This window comes from Manacus candei, unplaced genomic scaffold (genome assembly GCF_025592945.1).
Source record: "Manacus candei isolate 608988 ecotype Guabito, Panama unplaced genomic scaffold, ASM2559294v1 h1tg000048l, whole genome shotgun sequence".
Lineage (NCBI taxonomy): Eukaryota > Metazoa > Chordata > Aves > Passeriformes > Pipridae > Manacus > Manacus candei.
In genome coordinates this window covers 6,757,484-6,776,293 of record NW_026138096.1, presented here as the reverse complement: position 1 = coordinate 6,776,293, position 18,810 = coordinate 6,757,484, and the positions used below count along the sequence as shown (strand labels likewise).

General features: G+C 38.6%; 1 protein-coding gene across 6 annotated transcripts in view; it reads left to right on the top strand.

Annotated features, from left to right (window-relative positions):
* SH3BP2 (SH3 domain binding protein 2) overlaps positions 1-13,920 on the top strand; it is a 36,001-nt gene extending 22,081 nt beyond the window's left edge. For all 6 annotated transcript variants that reach the window (XM_051798360.1, XM_051798356.1, XM_051798357.1 and 3 more), the window contains exons 2-13: positions 2,333-2,472; positions 3,496-3,598; positions 5,243-5,360; positions 5,960-6,030; positions 6,390-6,478; positions 7,786-7,851; positions 8,402-8,990; positions 10,567-10,678; positions 11,026-11,081; positions 11,510-11,591; positions 11,842-11,901; positions 12,355-13,920. In XM_051798360.1, the coding sequence (XP_051654320.1) occupies positions 2,334-2,472; positions 3,496-3,598; positions 5,243-5,360; positions 5,960-6,030; positions 6,390-6,478; positions 7,786-7,851; positions 8,402-8,990; positions 10,567-10,678; positions 11,026-11,081; positions 11,510-11,591; positions 11,842-11,901; positions 12,355-12,492 (1,623 nt within the window). In that variant the 5' untranslated portion in view covers position 2,333 and the 3' untranslated portion in view covers positions 12,493-13,920. The remainder of the gene's footprint in view (positions 1-2,332; positions 2,473-3,495; positions 3,599-5,242; positions 5,361-5,959; positions 6,031-6,389; positions 6,479-7,785; positions 7,852-8,401; positions 8,991-10,566; positions 10,679-11,025; positions 11,082-11,509; positions 11,592-11,841; positions 11,902-12,354) is intronic.
* The last annotated feature ends 4,890 nt before the right edge of the window (positions 13,921-18,810 follow it).

Genomic DNA, 18,810 nt, shown 5'->3' with positions numbered 1-18,810 from the left:
TCTGTTTTCTGTATTTACCTAGGGTGTCACACACTTGTTCCCGGTGTTTGACTTTGGCTTCCTAGAAATTTCAGCTTACTGGTTGTTTTGGGTAACCTCTCTGAAACATTTAACTCTGCCTCTTCTGATAGCTTTTCAACTTAAGTACATAACACTGAAACAGTTTTACACCATACTCTATGTACTTAAGTCCTTTCTTGTTCTGGTCTTTGTAGTAGAGGCACACAGGATTTCAAGAGCCATGATGAACTTGAAACTGTTGGATGGCATTGAGACTAAAGTTAGAGCTAGTTCAAGAAAAGTGTCATCAGAGTGTATTTATCTGAATGAAAAGATTCCACTTTCACTTAATCTTTTCTCTCTGAACAGAACTAGAAACAGACTGAAATAATCATAAATTAATTTTTAATGTTTGAATGTTGATGAGCACATCTTAAAAGAAGAATTTGGCCTAGGACTTGCCTTTGCATTCCTTATTTCAAGGAAATTACTCTTAGCAGTGCTGCAGTGTCAGCAGCCAGCTGGGTAACACTCTCCATTTCCCTCACTTAGACTTTTCTGCAAGATGTGGAGTAACAATTTGAAGGATTTGCTGGGGCGGGGTGTTAACTTCTGCTGCTATTCTTTGTTTTACTACTGTTCTTAAAAGCTTTAAGTATGTGAGTAGCCCCTTCTTGGACCTGTTAATACATTGCTGGTGCTAGACATTTCACTGCGGGGGAGGAAGAGGAAGGAACAACTCAGCTTGGAAAGATCTCAGTCATTTAATAAGAACATGGAGGAAGCAGCAGAAGGAAGGATACAGCTGAATACAACAAAAGTAACTTAGCTTTTGGTGAGGAGGAAAGTCATGGGGGAAAATTTGGAAACCATGATGCCTTAATGTGTCTGCTGTGAAAGCCTTTCTAGAGCCTTGGGTCCTGCCTCCTCTGGTTGTGCCTGCATCGTAACACTGGGGACCAAAACCTAATTTTTGTGATTAAGTGTTTTAGGCTGCCTGAAGAATTTAGTTTAGTTCAAATTCTCCTGGTAGAAATTACTAGGAACTTCTACCCTTTCCCACAAACACATCATCAGCAAGGGCAAGCAGTTAGATCTGAATCCTATGCTGATCCACCTAAAGATCCATTGCCGGGCGTTTCTCTTTTTCCTAACACATATTCAATGGATGTGTGCTCTGCTGTTGCACTTAATCCCTCAAAAAAACTGCAACACTTCCTCGTTCTGTTCAGTATAGGAACTTCAGTTGCCATCTTAGGCTGGAGGGAAAAGTGCTTGGGCAGGGCATTGTGCTGAGGCTCTTGGATTCTGTGCTGAGCCTCCCTGTTGACCTCCCTTACTGTCCTTTTTGGGTAAAGGAGAAGCAAACAAGATCCGTTAGATTTCAGTCCTCCACTGAAAGCTTATCAGTTCTAAACCATCATTCCTTGATCAGAAATTAATTAACTGGAACTTCATTAGTTTGCCTTTTACCAGCAAAGGTCTCTAGCCCTACGCCTGAAGATAAAAGACCCTTTTACGTCTAGGTCAAAATTCCCATTCAGTCCATGCATGATTTCTTTTCTCTATTACCCAGTAGGATTTTTAGCCTAGTTCTGTCACCATTTGAAGAAAAAGAGGGCTCATAGTTATATATCAGAAAAAGCTGCTACCTAAGAAACTAATCTTTTTGGTTTAAGATGACAGCAGAAAGAGTGGTAACTGCAAAGGAGCTTGGAGCATGGCATTAATGGTTGGTATATAAATTAAATGGAAGCCTGCAGCAATCTGAGATGAACTTCATTTGCACAGGATATTGTGGCATATAATATAATATCTGGTATGAGATTATATACTAATCTTTTCATTCAGAATAAAACATGTAAATATCAGGAGTAGGTAGTATTAGATACTTCAGTTATTAAACTTGGGCTTGAGTCCCTCATTGTACAGAAAATGACATTGTATTTACATGTGTGGTGGTGTAGCACTGGGAGGAGAAACCAATTTTCTTTCTAGTCACCTGCCTGATTAAGTCTGGCAGTGTTATCTGGAGCATTTTTAACACAGAAATACTTAAATAACGTTTACTAAGCACTCTTCCATTGTTTCAACTGCTGTCAATCACTCCTGAGAGCTGTACAAAAATAAATCGGGACTTTTTGCACCACAGTTTTTTATACATTGCAAAGTTCCTGGAATCTTTGAACACCCGTCTGTGCTACATTCTTGAGTGCTGAACCACGTTAGTTGTTTGGAAAGCTTGTTTAAGGAAACAAGCTTTGTTTCTCAGTACTCACTCTTTAAAGTAAAATAGAAGTTTTAAACTGCTTTTAACTCTTCAAAATTGCAGAATGATGGCCTCGCAGGAGCAGGTCTGGCCAGTCCCAATGAAGGCAATTGGAGCACAAAACCTTCTGACAATGCCTGGAGGAGTGACCAAATCGGGGTATCTTCATAAAAAAGGAGGCACCCAGCTGCAGATCTTGAAGTGTAAGTCGAATGAGTATTAACTAAATTAGGTGTTTTAAATGCTTGCCTCTGGGGCCTCTAACACATATCATGTTAGCAGACTCTTTATTGAAGCTGTTCTTCCACTTACTTTGTACTGGAATACAGTTTTACCTGAACATATGTATGAAAGACCCCTACTGAAAGATTTCTCCTTTAATTGTTTTGGAACTGTAAATCTTAAATAACAAATGTTGTTGTTTATTTTGCTTGTTTAAATTTCTTGTCAAGTCCTTCACAAGTAAGATTTTTCAAGACAGATTCCTAGGATAAGTATCAATTTCAAATACTCTTTTCTAAAAGAAATGAGTACTCAGCTTTTTTTTCCAGTTGGTTAATCTGTACTGGAAAAATATCCCAACTCCTGTTGCTGTTGTGAAATGGAAATTTTCTCACTGCCAACATTGGGCTGTACTTAAAACCAGTAATTTCTTTTGAAATCAGTCTGTTTACATGGAGAAAACTTCAGGTTTTGGCTTTATTTGTGTGCTATTCATATGCTATTCCTGTTTATATTGAAGCTATACATATATAGTTAAGGACAAAGATTACTGCCTTTTATATAGGAAGGAGTCTTGGCCCCTTTCAAAAAAGAAAATAGAACATCATTTTATTGACAGCATTATGTACTTAAGGTGAAAGAAGAGATACCATCATGGTTTTGGGATGGATGTAAATAAGTATTTGTAGCCTGTAGCTACCTTCCCCCTATTGTTTATCCTGCTAGTAAAGGAGCACAGATGGAGGTCAGACCTGCAGTCTCTGAGGCTGCTTTTGAAGTTTTCAGATCAGCTGCCTCTCAAATGAGGGAATCAAATGCTCCTGAAACTCTGTGAATAGACAGCTTTACCATGTGATTGATCATCAGCAAGCTGTCCCTTAACTAGTTCGTGCTCATTTATAATGATTAATAAGGTTACTAAAATCTTAAGCAGTAATTCTACCCAAGTTCTAGTTATTGTACTGCCCTTGGATTCATGTTTTGTTCACTTTTTATCTCTTCAGGGCCATTGAGATTTGTGATTATCCACGAGGGATGTATCTACTATTTTAAAAGCAGCACATCTGCATCTCCCCAGGGTGCCTTTTCTTTGAAAGGTTACAACAGGTGAGTGTCAAAAACTTGTTTAACACCCAAACTCCTTGTAGTTAATGCAAGAGACTATGGGCTTAATTTCCAACTAAGTTAAATACAGCTACATCTGTTCTTTGGGTTAAGCATTGATCTTGGATTCCAAGAGAAGTATTCCTTTCAAATTGTGTATATGACATTTCCAGTGCTTGGCAAGTGGGTAGCCTTCATGTTCTGTAATTTGACCAGTAAAGCTGTATGAATTGCAATGGGCTTACTCTTGTTGTTGACTTAATGCTTGTGCAGATAGCTGTGGATTCTTTCAGACAAATGATCTTTGTTCTGTAGGGATTTCGATGATCATCAAAAAACTAGAAAGGAATCAGAAAGGAAAATTTATGGAGTTACTGATTCAGCAACTCTAGTGTCAAAACTGTTTGAACTACAGAGTGATAAATAAGAGAATGCACGTGCAGGATGTCTTACTCGTTTTGCTACATGTTTTAAATCTTAATATTTGCTTTGCAAGTTGAAGACGAAAATATATGGCTTTCAGGTTAGCCAGTCCTGTCAGAGTCTGAGTGCAGCAGACCTACAAGGCCTACTAATGGAAGTCCAATCCAACCTTAGGAAATTGCTAAGAAAGGTTTAATGAGAGAGGGAATGTAGAGAAATATCAGTGCAATTTGTTATTATTGTACTGTATAATGTTCTCAGACTTCTGGAATAAGGAATTATCTTTTCTTAGACTGTGACAGCTTTTCTAACTGAGCACAACAGTGGCATATTTTAGGGGAATGCACTTGTAAACATTGTAGTTAATTAAAAACTCAAGATTAATTTGTAGAAGAAACTCATGGTGTAACGTGGTTGTGACACTAACTCCTGTAATCCACATTAATATGAAAAACACCACGGAATTTGTAAATGCTAGAGACTGTGTTATTGCTTTTTATATATCTGCATTCTAGCAACCTTGTGGAGACCTTGGTTGGAATAGGGACCAGGCCTCAGTATTATGCACAGAGGGAAACATTATTGAAAAAGAATTTGAAATGAAAGAATTATTCAACTGGGTAGTTGCATGAAGGGGTTTTTATTTTTTTTCCCAGAGGAATCTCAAATGAGGAAATTCCGTATACACACAAAAAAAGAAAGAAGTTGAGTTATGTTTGTTTTAAAATAGTAAAAAAAGTGCAAGAAAGTGTTTATGAGGGAAAAGTGACAAAATTATTAAGTTAACTTTTAATATTAGTTTTCCTAATTTTCCTTTTTTTCATGGGAAGCATATGTTTTGATTTGTCCTCTGAAATGGTGCCTTTCTGAAAGAAGGACCACAAGCACCCTAAATACTTCTTACTGTGTGTGACACTTGTGAATTAATGCAGTTCACTAAAACTCTTGGACACGTCAAAGCATCCGTTCATCATTCTGGCTGGTGGTCGAATGAGTGCTCTTCCTCCTGTCAGAGCTCTTGCATTGTCCTTTCTACCACTTAAATGGAGAAGTACTACCAGTGCACATATGGGGATTTCTGGGGTGTTTTCCTGGGCTTGGGGGTTATTTTTCATCAGGCAAAACTGGCCAGTATAACTGCTTTCTGTCAGAGCTTTCTGACTCGCTCAGCAGCATTAACTTTATAGATTAAGGTGTTTCTGTATTGATTGCTGTGTTTCTCAGGGTTATGCGGGCAGCTGAGGAGACAACATCAAGTAATGTGTTTCCTTTCAAGTTAGTTCACATAAGCAAGAAGCACAGGACGTGGTTTTTTTCAGCTTCTTCTGAAGATGAAAGAAAGGTAACTTTCTTCTTCTTTTACAACATAATTTTCCTTGAAGTGGAAAGCAAATCTTGGACTTCCCTAAAATCTAAATGAACTGGCAATGCAGCTGTCGCTGAAATTTGTATACCTTGTTCTTTGGGTTCCTCTGAAAATCATGTCTGAAGTTTTAACTACTAAGTTGGTGTTAGTTCAACTTGTAATTTAGGGAATGGCTGTAAGTGTCATACTAGATAGCATATGTTTCTCCATATTCCATAAATATTTCATATTTATTTTTAGCCAAGGAACAAATATTTATATGTTTAAACCTTTGATAAAGTATGAAAGCTGTTCAGTGAAATCTCTTGCCCATGAACATACTACAAATAGGTACCTGGTTTTGGAAATAACAGCTTGAAACTTGAAAACTGAAAATTTAATATTTCAGTATGTTCTTACAGCATTTTAGGCAGTCAAAACATTTGACTGAGTCCTTTCAATATAAAGTCATGGATATATACTATTTCAGTGTGTGTTCCCTGCACAGTTGCTCTGTTCTTACAGAGGACAGATACCTCTGTGTTTAATAATTTCAAGATGGTTGTGTTGAATGTTGTATTTTTATTTTTGTTTAGAATTGGATGCTGTCCTTGAGGAGAGAAATTGATCACTACCATGAGAAGAAAGAAACAATAACAGAATTCAGGTATAAACCCTTAATCTTTATTAGGTTTTTATCACTTTTGCACTAGCTCTTGACAGTGGTGGTTTAGGCTTTTCGCACCTACAAGTAACTTGCTGTTGAATAAGAACAGGAAGAGTAAGACCCAAGAAGGAAGGCCCTTCCTAATTCATACTTTAAAGAACACCGAGACAAAAATAAATCTTTTTACTAAGAGAGCTTTAAATGTCAGCTTTGTGCAATACAATCTTTTTAAAAGACAGCAGCAACATATAAGACTGTTAATTGGGAAATAGGAACAGATGGCTTCTGCTTTTCCAACATTCTTTTCCAGTGCTAGAGCCCTGCTAAACAGAAGATACTCTGTCTTTTTTTTTTTGCAGTGACTCTGGTTCTGATGCAGACAGTTTCTATGGCTCAGTAGAACGTCCCATTGATATCAAGTATTCTCATCATTCAGCAGATAATGAAGGTGACAAATCAGGCGCTGATAAATAAGACTTCTTTATTTGTTTATTTATGTCTTCTGGATTCTGCAGGAATTATTCCCGTAACTTAAGCAAACTGATCCATTTTGCAACTGTTTTTTTTACAAGGTGTATAGCTGTTGTACTTTTAAATCAGGAGCAGATATTCTGTTAGTAAAAATAAAGAAATTCAGATCTTTCAAGGAGGTTAGTTAGAAGTGAGGACATGACAGAGAGCCTGTCCGGAAGGCACTCACAACATATTTCAGCAACTGACTTCTGGTCAAGAAATGTATTAGTAAAATCCAATATGAGAAACCTTGCCTCAGGATTTTCAACAGAAATCCTTTACTAGGCCTTTTCTCATCTTCCCTTTCAGATTTCTAAGGGCAGGGTTGATGGGAGCGAGTACTCTCATTTCCTGAAAGGAAATTCCTGACTATTTTTCTTGACTAAGACAAAAAGGCAGGACTGAGTCTTGTTGGGAAATCCGGTTCAATTGCTGCAAAGCAGAGGAAAACCAACTCATCAGCATTTCATGTAGGATCGTAGTTTAGTCCTTCTGTGTTTATGGGAGGGAAGGTTTGTATGCAAGATGAATTATGGTAAGAGGCCTAGTAGGAGTTTAAATTAGGAAAATTATCTGATAAAAATCAGTTCTTCTATTCTTACCTTTTTCTCTTTTTAGTGCATTCCTCTCATACTGTTCTTGAGACTCCTCTTATAATCAATGAGAAAGTACTGCCTAGAAGTAACATGTTTTTCTTGTCTTGATTATTCTGATTTACAATTAGAGGCAACATTGAAACCACTTAAGCCATTTGTTGTGGTGCATTTTTTTTTGTTGCCAGAGCAAGGTACAGAGTTAATTGTAGATCACTAGGCTTGCTTAGGCTTCCATATTGCAAAATCATAAATGTTTCTGTGTTAGGGTTAAGTTTTGGGGATTATATTTTTTCCAAGTGGTTTTGCCAACGCATCCATGCAGTTGTGTCTCTGCAACTGATTAGAATTTTTCTCAGGAAGGCTATAGCACTAGACTTTTTAACTTAAAAGTTGGGAAAAAATTTCATATTTAGTGTACTTCATCTCCCCCTGTTGTAAGTGATAGCTTTCTTAATTGACATTAAAATTTAAGGAAACACCTATTCTAGATAGCAGAGGGGTGGACCGAAATTATTAATTATTTTTTTTACCTCTTTAAAAAAAATTCTGAAAAATATTTGTTTATTAAAGAGCCCTAAGTAGTTGATACTCTTTGTTGGTTCCAGGACTACTTATCAGAGTCTCACACACTTATTTTTATCTGCAGATTACGACCAGGAGGAAGAGGATGAGTCCTACTTGCAGCCAGATACTTGTGACATAGTCAAAGATGGTATGTGATTTCTTTGATTCCCTTTATGAAAGGCCCCCAGAGAAGGCAATGTTCACATGGAATGCCAGGTTATTATTTTGCTTTGGTCATAACTAAAACATTGCAAGTGGTAAAATAACTGAAGTAATGCAGACGTATCTAATCTTGAGAGGTATTTAGGGTCAGAAGTTTATAGTAACAGCAGTAACCATTTACAGAAAGCAGAACATGCTTGCAGGCCTCCTGCCCTGGATGACCTGCATCTGGCCATCAGTTTGGAGCAGGACTAATGCTTTTAATGTAGTCTGTTTTTTCTTTATTTTTAGCAAAGAGAAAAGCCTTTGCTAAATCATCACAGGCCATGCCTGAATAAAAATAGCAGGAGTTTACTGCCTATAACATGAAGAACTATGCTGAAAGTTAAATGCTTATCCAGCCTTTTGGGTACTGTCAGACCAGATACCAGTGAAATACCATAAATCACATAGAAAATTAATGTGAAAAGTGTTGTTTGTTGACATACTGTATTTCCCCTCAGAGTGTCATGCTTTTGGATGTCTTCTTTCTGCAGATATGGTGCTGCCCCCAGCATACCCACCTCCACCCGTTCCTCATGTCAGAAAAGCTGCCTACACAGAAGCAAGGGCAAATTCCTATGCTGGCAAACCTACAGCACCAGCACCACCCCCACCCCCTAAGAGGAGCTTACCTGATATCAAACTAGAGGATCCCGTAACCGCGAGAGAGCCGCAGTTGCAGTGCCGAGCTGAACCTAATCTAAAGGTTCAGTCCTCAAGCCGGAGACTTAGTGAACAGTTGCCCCCTGTGCCCCCTTTGCCTGTTTTCAAGAAGCCTGTGTGTGTCAAAGAATCTCACCCATTGCCTCCAGACCCTCTGCCTCCAGCCCAAGTCCTTGCTCTTCCAGAAGGATGCGAGAAGCTAAAAAACTTAAACCTTTCACCGCGAACTCCTCCTCCACTACCAGCCAATAAACCCAAGCTGTCACAGCTCACTGAAAAACCAGTGGAGCTGAAAGTGCCAAGAGAACATGGTAAACCTGGACTGTTTGTGCCACCAGTACTCCCAAAGCCACCTGTGCCAAGCCACCAACCCCCTGGAATCAAGCCTAGAGCAGAGAAGTCTTCATGTCCCCAGTTACAGTAAGTATGAAAACACAATGCACTATTATGTTTTTCCATTGTGTATTAGCTAACTAGTAGACAGTCATATTTCTCAGATTCATAGTGATACCTGTTTCTCTTCCCTGCACCATCCCTCTCTTCCTCAGTGTTGTGCTTTTTTTGCCTGTGTTTGTTATTTGAAAATTCTATAATGAATTTAGTTTCAGAAATAGTTCAGAAAGAAATAGTTGATAAACCAAAACACATAATTACACCAAAATTTTATAGTTCATTTGTTTTCAGGTGACTCTCAAAGCCTTAATAGCCTTTGATTGCAGTGAATAAGAAGACTTTATGTCAGAACCTCAAGGAACTAGAGAAACAATTTTAGGCTTCTGTGGAGATAGGAGATGTGTTCCATTTTATATTAAGATCAACTTCAGTAAGGGATGTGGAACTAGTTATGGTGGTGAATCAGATGAAAATATTTTTGTCTATTGGATCATTCAGCAGCTCTGAAGAACAAGTAATACACTCTTTAAAGACAAAATACAAGGAAGACACTGACAGACTGGAGTGAGTCCCATGTCAGGCCACCAAGATATTTGGGCTGTAGCACATAAGTGAGGAGAGGCTGAGAGAACTGGATTCATTCAACCTTTAGGAAGACCGATGGGAGATCACTGGTACCTGCTACTACTTAGTGGGTGGGTATGGCAAGACAGAGCAAGACCTCCTAGGTCTGCAGTGTTTTGGGATTAAAGGCAACAGGCAGAAGTCACAATTTGGGAAATTACAGGTAGGTATTAGGAAAAACTTTTTACCATGTGGATGGTGAAACACCAGAACAAGAGGTAGCTGTGGAATCTTCATGCTTGGAGATACTCAAAACTTGATTGGTTATATCTTCCTGAGCTAACTGATCTGGTTGGACCTCTTTTGTGCAGGAGCTTGAACTAAATGACCTCTAGAGGTCTCTTCCTACCTAAATTAATCCATGATTACTCAAATTATTTTGCCTTCCAGCTCTGGGGCCTCCATCACAAGAAAGGTGTGTTGGCCTGTTGAAACTGGTCCAGAGGAGGCCACTAAGTTGATTGGAGGGCTGGAGCACCTCTCCTGTGAAGACAGGCTTGGGGGAGTTGGGGTTGTTCAGCCTGGAGAAGAGGAGGCTCCAGGGAGACCTTCCAGCACCTTCCAGTACCTAAAGGGGCTACAAGAGAGCTGGAGAGGGATTTTTCACAAGGGCATGTAGTGATAGGACAAGGGGGTAGGGCTTTAAACTGAAAGAGGGAAGGTGTAAGTTTAGATTAGATATTAGGAATTAATTTTTTTACTGTGAGGGTGGTGAGCTGCTGGAATAGGTTGTCCAGAGAAGTTTTGGAGCATGGAAGTGTTCAAGGTCAGGTTGGATGGGGCTCTGAGCAACCTGGTTGAGTGGAAGGGGGGTTGGAACGAGATGATCCTTAAGTTCGCCTTCCAACCCAAACTGTTCTATGATTTGGGGGCTAAACTGAAATTTCTGTTCTAGGTTTACTATCCCTTCAGTGTTTTGTGTAAATTTGTTCTGTTTTCCTGATGACATATCCTTCAGTTTTCGTTCTGTTTCTTCCAGGAGATCACCACCAGATGGACAGAGTTTTAGAAGCTTTTCATTTGAAAAACCAGCACTACCCTCCAAGCCAAGCCAACCTGATGATGATAACTCTGATGATGACTATGAAAAAGTAAGATTAAACAGATGATCCATTCTCAAAGAATATTTTTTTCCTTGCTCATGTATACTTTTGGCAATTGTTTTAAATACATTATTCCAGGAAAAGAATAGCTTTCTGAAAGCACAGTGCTGTGTAATTTTTTTTTTTAATTTCTTTTTGAACCTCTTTGAGAATGCCTTGATAAGTTCTGGATTTTAATACTGGATATAAAGGAGAAAAAAGCATAAAGTATTGATTAAATCACCATTAATAATTTCAGATAGTGATGACTGTAACTTATTTGCATAACAAGTTGTTCATGTATTTAGTTGTCATTGACTTACACGGTGATTTTATTTTCTTCCTATTTTTTACAGGTTGGGCTGCCTGCTTCAATATTTCTTAATACCTCTGAATCCTTCGAAGTTGAAAGGTAAAAATGTGACTTTTAAAATAGTTACTTGGAAGTCCTACCAAAACCTGTACTGAGCAGTAGTCCAAAGATAATTTTGATAGGTACAACTTGTGTTTAAAAACACACTACAAGTATTTAATATGGAAATCCCTTCTTAGGGAAGTTAGTTCAGTGCTCGTGTATCAATTGATAGATGAGAATGCAACGTGATTTTGCTCCATTTGGGGAAGGTTGTTCTGCCAGGAAAGTAGATGAGGCCAGAAAGCCAGATCTTCTGTGCTGCACTGCTGGTTTGGATGTTAGAACAGTGACATTCTTTCAGTGATGATCTACTATGAATTATTACAACTGATATAGAGATTTGTAAAAAAGAATTTTAGGACTGTAGGCACTTAACTTATCTGAACCATAAAATGCTAATATATGTAATTGCTTATTCTTTTTAGGATATTTAAAGCTAGTAGCCCACAAGGACAACCGCAAAATGGATTGTACTGTATTAGGAACTCATCTACTAAGCCTGGAAAGGTAACTTGCAATTGCTGAATCTACCCCCCAAAAAACTTCTTGATTGAGACATACTATATCTTATGTATGACAAAGTACTTAATAATTTAGATGGGCTCTTTTCTTAAAGCAAGAAAATCTGAGACAATTGCTGTCCTGTCGGAGATTTTTTTTTTTTTTTAGGCTGAATTTTAATTGATTCCTCAATAATACATTGACTTAGAAGAGCTTGGTAGCATAGACTGAATATGTTGCATTTTTCTTCTTCAAGGTATTGGTTGTATGGGATGAACCTTCAGGAAAAGTGAGAAACTACAGAATCTTTGAAAAGGTTAGTTGCTGCACTCTGTGTGCATGTGTATATTATATATATGTGTGTGTGTGTGTATAAAATGTGGGTGCATATAGGTATATATTGGAATTAGTAAGTTAAAGTCTAAACTTGTTGTCGTTCCTGAAAGTAAAAATCAGCTGATTTACAAATATCTTGTCTAGGGTGAGAGTCTGAGTATTCAGATCTGGGCTGTCTAGTTGGTGTATCACATGAAAGATAAACTGTAAATGTTCACATCTAAATTTCAGCTCCAGTTGAATCCTAAAGGATGGAATATTAAATTCCTGAGTTTAATATGGACTTATTTGTGTGACTGACTAGTTTGCAGGGCAGTCATATGTTTGAAAGAACTTCTTTAATTCTGATGATGGGGTTTTGGCTTTTTCTCTTTAAACAATGAGTTGGAAACATTACTGTCAGTGATTACATATGGTTTTTGTTCTACAACAGGATGACAAGTTTTACCTGGATTCAGACATCATGTTTTTGAACATGGGAAGTTTGGTTGAATACTACAGCACTCATGTCTTACCTAGTCATGACAGCCTGATGCTTCGGTGTCCTTATGGTTACTCCAAACCAAGGTGACATGACAGCCCTAGTTCACTGACACCCCACTGTGGACTCCTGCCACTGCTGGACATCCTGCTGTTTGCACACACAAACTGAGTCTGTTCCCACCATTTATTCTCACATGAATTGTATATAAACGCCATGTAAAGAACTCTTGGTAAAACCTTACAATCCAGATCCGTGGATTTGATGGTCTTTTCTTTCAAAAAGATCCGAACTGGTTATGCTGGGAAAGCTGTCCAGGATACCCAGACTTTTTATAAAACTGCTGCTATCACTAATCTTGGAATGTCAAAGATGGGCATGAACAAAGAAGTGGACTGAATACAACTGATCCAGAAAATGGAAACTTGTGGACGTATATCAGAATTTACTTGTGACAGGGAATACTAATACTCTGACTTGAAGGTAGTGCTCCTAAAGTCAGCACTGGTGCTCAACTGAGATATTCTTTTGTATTACTTGTATAGTTGACATGTAAATAATGAAGACTTCTGTGCAAACTATTTGATTTACTATGGGTAAAGATGATCAGGAAATCTGGCTTTTTTTTAAGCCACCTCATACATACGTGTACCTTCCGAGTACAGTGTCTGCAGTAATCACTGTCAGGTACTATCCAGCTGGTACAGTTGTGGCATCTCAGTCTGAGTCTATATCCACAAACTTCTTTTTTTCTGTTACCTTTTCAAAGTTTACACATGCCCATTTTAATGTTGTTACCACTAGATTGCCACAACTTTAAAAACATAAAAAACCATCACCGAATAAGAATTTTCTGTTTACAAAAACAATAAACCAGGATTTAGTCCCTAAGGAATTTTCCTTACTAACAGATGTAGTATGAGGATCATACACAGGAATGGAGGCAAGAAACTCTGCCTCCATATTTTGCAAGAGACACAGACATACACAATATCAATCTTTTGATCTCTGTTCCTGTTCTAATAGGGTTTATGTGTATATTAAGTACTCAAAATTCAGATTTCGTTGAATATCTTAAGTTTCTAATTCCTTTTATTTTAAATTCATATCCCTGTGATTCACTACTCTGACATGATCGACTCTAAAGAGGGCTCAGCCAAGACAGCATTTAAAAAACATTTTTGGCAAATACATATATGTATATCAGAACAAGTTCAAGTTTCTTACAGTATTCACATACACTGTTTAGAAAGTAAATTTATCTCTGTCTGGGAATAATTGACTTCATTGTGTCATGACAGTCATATTTACAGTATGTTCTCTTTGGGGCTCTATTCAGATTTTTTTTCCACCCATACACTCAGAAGATTTTTATATTGTACACATACATCTACAACATAACACTTTCTTTACTTGTGTAATACAAGAGTTGAAAATATGTAAATTTTTGTGTTAATGCCGTTTTGTATCTAAATGTATAGATTTCTGAAACAGATAAAAACTTTCAGTGCCAGTTCACCTCATTTTGTGTGGTCATCTTTAATTTCGTGGGTGTGCATTTTAATGCTCTTTTTGTAGCTGTGTTAGATACTGTTAGACTCTTCTAACCATGAAGTTAAAGGAATTAGTTTTCAGTCCCCTCAAGAAGCAAATTTTCATGTAAGCAACGCTGAGAAATCTGGCATTCTGGTCATCAGATGGAGCAAGGTAATCCCCTCATCCCTCCAGAAACAGGTAGAAGGGTTCCAAACAAATCTGCAGTCACTTACACACTTTTCTCCAAGCCCTCTTGCTCCTATGTACTAGTCTGTTTAATGCCAAATCAAACAAAGTTAAATTTCTGGTGTTGGTAGGGAAGAAAGTCACAGCTAGAACACATGGCTCAGTCTGTCTCCTATACCCCTCACTAAGCTGCCTCTCTTCATTCCTTCACCACAAAGCAACCTTTGTGTCTTCAGCCTCCTGCAAGCTCCTTAGCTTTAAAGGAGTTTGTTGGGAAATGTAAAAGCATTTGGTGAGCAAAAACAGTTTATGAATTTGGTACTATCCAAGTTAAAACTAATTGCTACTAGTTTGGAAAAAGTCTTGCTTCCTCTGTCTGAACCTCCAGGAAAAAGTGTTACAGGTGCTATTTGGGAAGGGGGAGTGTTGCTGTTCTAGGGGAAAGAAAATTACAGTGCTTTTGAAAATAAAACAAAGGACAATCAATCAATAGGCAGCATGTCATAAAAAGTGAATCAATATCCAGACACTTTTTCTATGACAATAAAGGTGCTTTGTGTCAGCAGTCAAGTATTCCCTGGTTCAGAACTTTAGTTTTTACAAGAATGTGTGTGAGGAAGCAGCGAGAGCATTTGTAGCCTCCGGTGCTTCATCCTTTGGAACGTGCAAAAGGGCACTGAAGATTTTGGAAGCTTTAACTGTGATTACTTAGAATCTGGGGACATCTGCTGGTCAGCCTGTTCCACGCAGGGATCCACACAACCTGACTCCAGCTGCTGAGCATGTGCGTGGAAGTCATTAGAGAGAAATCAATCTTAAGGGACTTCAGATAGAAGCTAGAGATTAAAGCTAACTTCAGGTGGAAACTTAATGAGCCGGGTCTTTGAAACTTAAGAATCTTTTGGCTCACCTCTCACATATGTAGCAATGTTGTTTAGCAAAATTACTCATTTGAATGTCTTTTAACCTAGATGACAACCAAATTAATTCATATTTCTGTGTTAAAATTATTCTTAAAATAGACTTTGAGGTTGAATTTACCTAATGGACTTCTGAGCACCACCTAAATTTATCCACTTTGTGAAGCATTAAAGAGTTGTTTTGAATATTAAATACTTCATCTAGCAGCAAGCAAATTGCATAATGTTGCAATAGTTTCTATCTCATGAAAAAGTCAACTCCTTGATCTCAAGGAGGGTTTTTTTTTTCCTAGTAGTGGGAGTGCTTGAGATGCCTGTAATTACAGACCCATCAATAGGACAGCTGATAGTTCTTTTTCTATAAATACTCGAAGTACCAAAATATCAAATACTACTACAACTTCTAGAGCAGAGAGCATTTGAGCTCACTTTAATACTGGACAGGCTGAAGTGATCAATCAAGTTCAGTAGGCTTCAGGTATGTAGCAAGCCTTGTAGCACAGCCAACTCCAAATCTATTCCTTCAGGGCTTCCATTCCTGTGTCTTAATTACAGGATGGTCATTACAATCCCACACTTGTACCTCCTTCCTTACACCATCTAGTTCCTAGGAAGCAGGTGATCCAACCTCTCAGGCTCATGGTGTGGCCCTAATGGGCATGTAATCTTGGAGATAGCAAAGAATTGTTTTTAATGTCATTTCATCCACATATATTCACTGGAGTTGGTTTGCACAGAAATGACAGTAATAACCATTTACAGGATTAGATCTCTGGATATATGAAATCCATATATATGTAAAATATATATCCAAAATGAGGGAAAAGCACCTAACCCTTCTTTGAGTTACCACCTTCTCTGCCTTTTAAGAACCACTTTGTGCAAATGCCCTCTGTGCATGATCTGGGCACAATCAGTTCTCTGGCTGGGGGCTGATGTGCACTGAAATTCTGATCTGGAAAGCCATTTCCTTGGATGGGGTTTTGCTCCCATAGGGAAGGCCAGTGATGTGAAAGGGCCACCACAGCAGCACAGAAAACAGAAGAGTTTGTTCCATGGAAACTTACTAAAGGATTTTATTACAGGGCAAATATGGAAAGATGTGCCAGGTGTGGCCTCACGAGCTGTGTGTTTTAGGCTTCATTGATTATGTTGTGCTTTAATTTACACCGTGCTTTAATTCATGGTTGGGGGTTTTTTCCAAGGAAATGCCAGCCACACCCTAACCATGGGAGTGCTGATGAAAATGTGTCATTTTAAAATTAAATATGACTTAAGGGAATTAAAAATTTTATATTCTAATATTACAAAGCTTCTCTCAAGATTAATTAATTTTCTCCTATATATAATAATAACTGAAGTATGAACTGCCTTAAAATACTTTTTTTAGGCTTTTCAGCCCTCCTCATTACTTTGAACTTGCCCTGGTACCTTTTTCCTTTCTTTGTTTTACTCTCTTGGGTCTGCTTGTAGTTCTAACGTTGGTTCAAAAGTTCTAACTTCTTTTAGTGACATTTTTCCTTCTCCTACTACTAAGGATGAAGATGTTCAGCAGAGAGCAGCTAAAAACCATTTCAGCAGCTCTAGTCACACTGGAATTCATATAGAAGCAACTTGCAGAAAACACAGAACTAGAAGGCAGATGATACTTAGGAAGCCATAGATGTTGCAATTGAAAGAATTGGATTTACTTGGAGAAGCATTTTGGAAAAACTACCCCAAACCTCCACAAAGAATGTTGGTTGCTGGAGTTCCTTTGGCTGAAGCAATCATTGCACCTTTGGTTGCATTTGACTGGAACTGTTATTAACCAGCTTGAACCATGTAGCTCAATTTACATTTCATCTCAGTCATGTATAAAAATTTCTCTTTATGCTTCCTGAGCATAAAGTCAATATCTTTCAAAGTTAAAGCCAAAGTGGCCTCTCAGTTTAACAGATTGTATAAAATCTGGCAACATTTAGTATCGGCCTGTTCCAGCTGCTCTGTCCTTTTCCCACCTGCTGCTTCAGTTATCTTTATTTTTTCAGCTCAAACAAACCTCCAATGTGTTTTTGTTTACTTGCGGAGGGAGGTGAAAGTAGACCAGAAAACATTTTTTTCTTTCATGTAGTTTTCCTATTGAATGTTTCTCATATGTACTTTAGAGTTTGTCTCTACATATGATTTTCAGTCCATTGGGAAAACTTTCCTTCCTTGCATAAATCAGTAGAATTCAAAAAAGCAGCTCCCTGTGAAGAATATGAATTCATATACTTTTAGACATAGCCTTACCTACACTGACCAAATTTAGTAATGCTGCACATAAACTACGAGGTATTATTACTGCTGTTAATCACAGTTTAAAGTAAGATATCCCATTACATAATTTTAAAAAAGGCATTTAAGTTGAATAATTTCAAAGACAAATCCCTCACCAGTCTTTCAGTAGTAATGCTGCATGTGCTTAAGCTCCCTTGTCCCACCACCAGCACAGTCCTGTGTGCCAGTGAGAGGCACAGCACTTGGGGGCTGCTCTTGGGGTATTTTGTACAGATAATTTCTATTTGTCCATGCACACCCTCCCAGTGCTCCAGCTTTGGCATGACTGGCCTGGAACTGGCTTTTACTTTGCTGGCACAAGGAAGTTCCAATGCAAAGACTCTCCTTTTGAAGGCCCCTGGGGAAAGCAGCAGAGAGTTTGCATACTGGCATTGTTTTATTTAGAGGAACCAGAACTTTGCCTGGGAAATGGAGTAAAAGATCTGTGTGAGATGAAAATGAATGATGACAGTAGGGAAGCAAGTCCTGCCCAGCCAACAGACTGTCAGGACAGAACAGTTCTGGCAGGCCAAGAAAGATCTATCTTGATGCTATCATTCACAATTTATAGGTAAGAAAGCTGACCTGGAACTGCTTATGTGAAATAAGTGCACCCCATATAAAGGAAAAGATAAATGTCCTAGGGCCAGATGTGTGACGTCAATCCAGTCCTGGGCTTCTCTCAGGCAGCTTGGAGCACCAAGAAGTGCTAATGCCAGGTAAAGAGGCCAGCTGCATAAAAATAACTGTACAGTGTTATTTTTCTGATATCTAGTAAAGCCAAACTACAGTAATTTGTAAATTAATACATTCACACTGACACTTGTATTTGAGGCTGTTTGATGTAAGTTGAGTCCAGTGATGCTGCTGCTCGAGCCTGCTAAGGAGAACAACTGACTGTGAATGAGTCAGCGAGAGGAACATCTGTACTGCCTGAGCAGCACCACGTTCTCACACCTCTCGTGGGAACATTTTGCTGTCCTTAGCATCCACCACAGTATTTTTCTGGTTTTTGAAGGCCAGTAACCATTCTCCAGTAAAGGTGCAGATGTGCACATGACAAGTGGAAGCCTACTGGCTACAAACTTGCCTTGGTCATTATCCCAGAGCCCTCAGCAGCAGCACAAAGATCTTGAAGGAGTCAAATACTTCAGCCTGAAAACTACTGTGTGGTTCATGCTGTACCTTTTGTTGAAGCTGTAATGCTGCAAACCCAGCTGGCAAGAGTTAACAAAGACGAGTTCTTCATGTCTTAAATAATGCAGCAGTGCTTTTTTAGATTGTCTTGCCTTATTTCTGCATCACAGTGTACTGCTTTAGTGCACGTCAGCCCTCCCTTGTGTTTCTGCCCATGTAACCCTACCTTTGCCTTTGCTGCAGCACTGCCTTTGCTGCAGCATTGCCCTTCCTGCAGCTGGGCAGAGGCAGGGCAGGAACCTGGTCAGCTCGAAAACTGAACAGGGAA